Source organism: Pseudonaja textilis, unplaced genomic scaffold (genome assembly GCF_049901715.1).
Source record: "Pseudonaja textilis isolate UNSWEBS1 unplaced genomic scaffold, rPseTex1.2 PTEXCTG222, whole genome shotgun sequence".
Lineage (NCBI taxonomy): Eukaryota > Metazoa > Chordata > Lepidosauria > Squamata > Elapidae > Pseudonaja > Pseudonaja textilis.
The window spans coordinates 13928-18142 of NW_028262536.1; the positions used below are offsets into that span (position 1 = coordinate 13928).

General features: G+C 53.2%; 1 protein-coding gene across 1 annotated transcript; it reads right to left on the minus strand.

Annotated features, from left to right (window-relative positions):
* Positions 1–429: 429 nt before the first annotated feature.
* LOC113454829 (interferon-induced protein with tetratricopeptide repeats 5-like) lies at positions 430–2082 on the minus strand. The gene has a single exon (XM_087918704.1). The coding sequence runs from the start codon at positions 1880–1882 to the stop codon at positions 467–469; it is 1416 nt and encodes a 471-aa protein (XP_087774830.1). The 5' UTR covers positions 1883–2082; the 3' UTR covers positions 430–466.
* Between the last annotated feature and the right edge of the window lie 2133 nt (positions 2083–4215).

Sequence of the window (4215 nt, forward strand, 5' to 3'; positions counted from 1 at the left end):
GGCAACTCAATGGAACTGAGTATTTACTGGCCGGATGCCTTCCTGTCACCAGTGCGGAGTTATATTCAGCAGATAAATTCTGTGCGCTCAGAGAGAGAGAAATATCTGCCTCTAGATAGGCCACCTCACCACTCATGTGCACCCTGGAGTATTCAGGCACTAAAGAGGGGAAGGGAAGAGAAGGAGAGAGAGAGAGATTGTCACAAACGTTATACAGTAGAACCTCTGGTGACGACTTCGGTTGTCACCCGATTTGGTCGTGACCGGAAGTGCGTGCCCGTAAAAAAAAATGGCGCGGAAGGAGAAATTGTCCACAGAAGGGCAAATCACTGCAACTGTGTTTGGTTGCAACACCCCAGGAAGGAGCAGCTCAGGGCTGCGAAGGGGCAGCACCCATACAGGGGTGCAGCACCCTGATAGGACCAGCTGGCTCCTGGGGAGGGTTGCGTGAGGCAAGTCCTGCAGATCAATGATGTGTCCCCTGATGCTTTGCTTCCATTTCATGCAGCAGACGGCGGACAACTCTCTCTTGTTCCGTCTCGCCTTCAAAATGGAAGACCCTGGCCAGCTCTTTCAGACGCTGCCCCAACTGCTTCCGCTCCAGAGGGTGGTCCCCGGGCACCGCCAAGCAGGCCTCGTACGCCCGCAGCGCTGCCTGCTTCTGCCCCTTCTTCCGGACGAGGAAATCCCCCCAATGAATATAGAAAGACTGCTGGCACCTCTTGCTGGCGGTTGGCAGGGCCTCCATCATGCCCAGGTACACCTCCTCCTCGTAAAGCGGGCACCGTTCTCCGTACAACTTCGCCAGCTTCAGCTGGGAAAACATGGATTCAGGATTGACTTCCAGAGACCGTTTGATGCACCCAATGGCCTCCTCCACGATCTCCGCTCGGTTCCCCTCGAATCCTCGATCTAAGAGATCCATGTAACAGATGCCTAGGTCGTAGTACAGGAGACAGTAATCACCGCAGAGGGAGATGGCCTTCTTGAGGGTGGAAATGGCCTTGGAGAGAAAGTGGAACTTATAAACCTTGGCGGCAATTCTCAGGAGTTCCGGGTTGCGACTGTTCTGCACCACATCGTTGGCAAGATGCCACGCCCTTTCATCATCTTTCCTACAGAGAATCTGTGCCAAGTATACTTTGGCTTCATAATTTTCGGGGTGGCTACAGATCAGCCCTTCCAGCAACTTCTGGCTCTCTTCCTGTAACTTCTCGTCATAGCAGTGTGTCCAGGAAGCGAAGGCGGAGAAAGCCAGGCCCTCCTGCAGCTCCACGCTTGATTCCTGCAGCTCCAGGGCCTTCTGGAAACATTCCTTGGCCAGATGGCCATTCCGGAAGCCCATGGCCAAGAGGGACCAGCCCTTCTGGGCGTAGACCTCCGGGATCGGGGCGGAGTAAGGCTCAGGGCTGGATAGGTCCCGGCAGATCTGGCGGATCTGGGCCAAGTAGAGATCCACCTTGTCATAATCGGTCAAGTGGTAATAGATCCAGGCGTAGTTCCCATACACCAGCAGGGCCTGGCGTGAGAAGGTCCCCTGAGGCTCCTTCCTCAGGACCTCCTTGGCTTCCTGCAGGATGGCCAGGGCCTCTTTGGGGCTCCCTTCCAGGTGGTGCAGGTAGGCCTTGAGGGCAAGGTAGGTGCCCCGGTTGCAGAGGGGGCCGTGCTCCAGGCGGAGAGCCAGAGTAATCAAGATGTGTCGGATGTTCATCTTGTCCTTGACCCCAAAGTCCCAGGTGAAGTGACACTGAAGGCGCTGGAGCTTCTCCTTCAGGGGTCTGCTGCGGGGGAGAGGAGAGTGGGGGAAGGAGAAGACAAAAGTGGAGGAGGCCCGGGTGAGTGGCAAAGGACGCCTTGTTCTGACCAAGGCTTCCTCAACCATAATTACACAGACACTTATTTTAAAAACAAGACTTATTTTAATGCAACCCTGGGAATTGTTTTCATTCCTAGCCGGTAATGAATCTCAAACAGTTCCTCGAGATAAGCACCCACCTTTCTTTTCTGTGAAGTGCTGCCAAGAACAGAAGCATCAAATGAACTAAAAAGAAAACCAATCGAAGTACCAAGAGCTTCAAGAATGAATCTGAACCGAACAAATGACTTTGCTTCCTGCAAAGGTTTCATCATCTTTGCCTGACCTTTATACTTTATGGAGGGGCAATCGCCTCCCAGGCTTACTCCAGAGTCACCCCTTTTATTTCAGCTGCTCTCGTCTTCTGGCAGCTCTGTGCACATGCACACTGGGAACAGGCTCCCCTGGGTCCTCTTCCTCGCTGCTGCCAGACTCCGGAGGCTCTGGAGTTAGCACCCCCCTCCCAGATGGTCCTGGCCCCATCCCTGTATCGGATGCAGGACCCTCGTCCGGATGGTCCCCATTCTTCCCCACTGTCTGATTCCGCTGCCGTCTGCACCGGCTGCTGGCAAACCACAACACGCCTGCCCTGTTTGTGTGTGCGTGTGTGTGTGTGTGTGTCAGGTGGGCTCAGATCAGGGGTGGGATTCAAATCCCAGCAATTGGTTCGCTGCCCCGTTGCTGGGTGGGTGTGGCCTATCGGAACTTCCAGGAGGGCCACTTTTTCGGCTGGGCTTCTACCGGTTCTGTCCACCTCTGTAGAACTGGTTGCTCCAAACAGCAGCAGACATAGAACCGGTTCTATGTCTGCTGCTGTTGTGGCCCATCCACCCGCCTGGGCTCTTAGCTGACCTTTAATTCCTGCATTTTCAAACGCAGCTGCTTTGCGCAACACAGCTGCGGTGGAAAAAGGGGGCGGGGCTTTTCCAACTGCTGCGCACTTGCACGCAGCGCTGTTCAGCGGTCCGGGCAGCTCAGCAGGTCGTAAATTGCACGCCCACGACGCTAATAGACAGAACCAGTGGTTATACCAGCCCGGAAGTCATCTTTGGTCCAAAGGCTTTCCTCGGGCCTCTGGGAAGATGAAAATGGCCTCCCCCAGGCTCCGGAGGCCCTCCAGAAGCTGAAAACAGGCCCATTTTCCGACTTCCGGTACTTCTTCCCCCCCTCCCAGAGCCTCCGCGTGTATCCTGCACTTACCTGCCTCGAAAATGGGCCGTGTGTAGACTCACGGGAGGGGAGGGGCGACGTGGGTGGGGCCAGCCAGTCGGTTCAACTACCGATTGGGCGAACCAGATGCAAATTTGACATCCAGTTCACCCGAACCGGTCGAATCCCAGGCCCTGGCCAGATAATGTGTTGACCACAAACGGAGCCGTTCAGGCCAGCCGGAGCATGTAAACCTGGCCAAATCTGGCTACTCCTGAGGATGCAGACCCTCGATTCTCCGAGGGGATCTCCTTGGTTGGGGAGCCCCCTCTTTGGGGGGGGGGGTCTTACAAAGAAGCTAGCTTCCAAGGAAGGGACCCTGTTTTAACCTCCTGTCTGCACAGCCATACACTTCTGGAATTTGAATCCTGGGCTGCTTACATATCAGGACGATGTATTAACCTCTAAGCCACGGGGTGTCCTGGCTTTGTTGGCTATTCAGGGGGGAGGAGATTAAGTGTTTTTTTTTAAATCAGGGCAACCTAATCTACCGAATTATGGGATGGGGCACCCTGCTTCCGCTTTCGCCTTTTAGCCCCAATCCAGGAGCTGCTTTTGCGACAAAACTATTTTTGTGTTAAGTTTATCTTTTCCCAACGGAGAAATAAAAAAGAGACGAAGTATAGATCTATTTCCAGCTATTTAGCTCTCATCAGTTTGTTGTACAACTTGCCTCATGGTGTAACCAGAACAATGTGGAACTGAACATGCTCAAAACTGTAGAAATGGCGGTAGACTTTAGGAGAAACCCTCCCATAGTACCACCTCTTACAATACTAGACAACACCGTATCAGCAGTAGAGACCTTCAAATTTCTAGGTTCTATTATCTCACAAGACCTAAAATGGACACCTAACATCAAAAGCGTTATCAAAAAAGGCCAACGAAGAAGGTTCTTTCTGCGCCAACTCAGGAAGCTCAAACTGCCCAAGGAGCTGCTGATCCAGTTCTACAGAGGAACTATTGGGTCTGTCATCTGCACCTCTATCACTGTCTGGTTCGGTTCTGTAACCCAACAGGACAGACACAGACTCCAGAGAGTAATTCGGACTGCAGAAACAACAATTACTACCAACCTGCCTTCCATGGAGGACCTGTATCCTTCATGAGTCCAAAAGAGGACTGTGAAAATATTTACGGACCCCTCACAT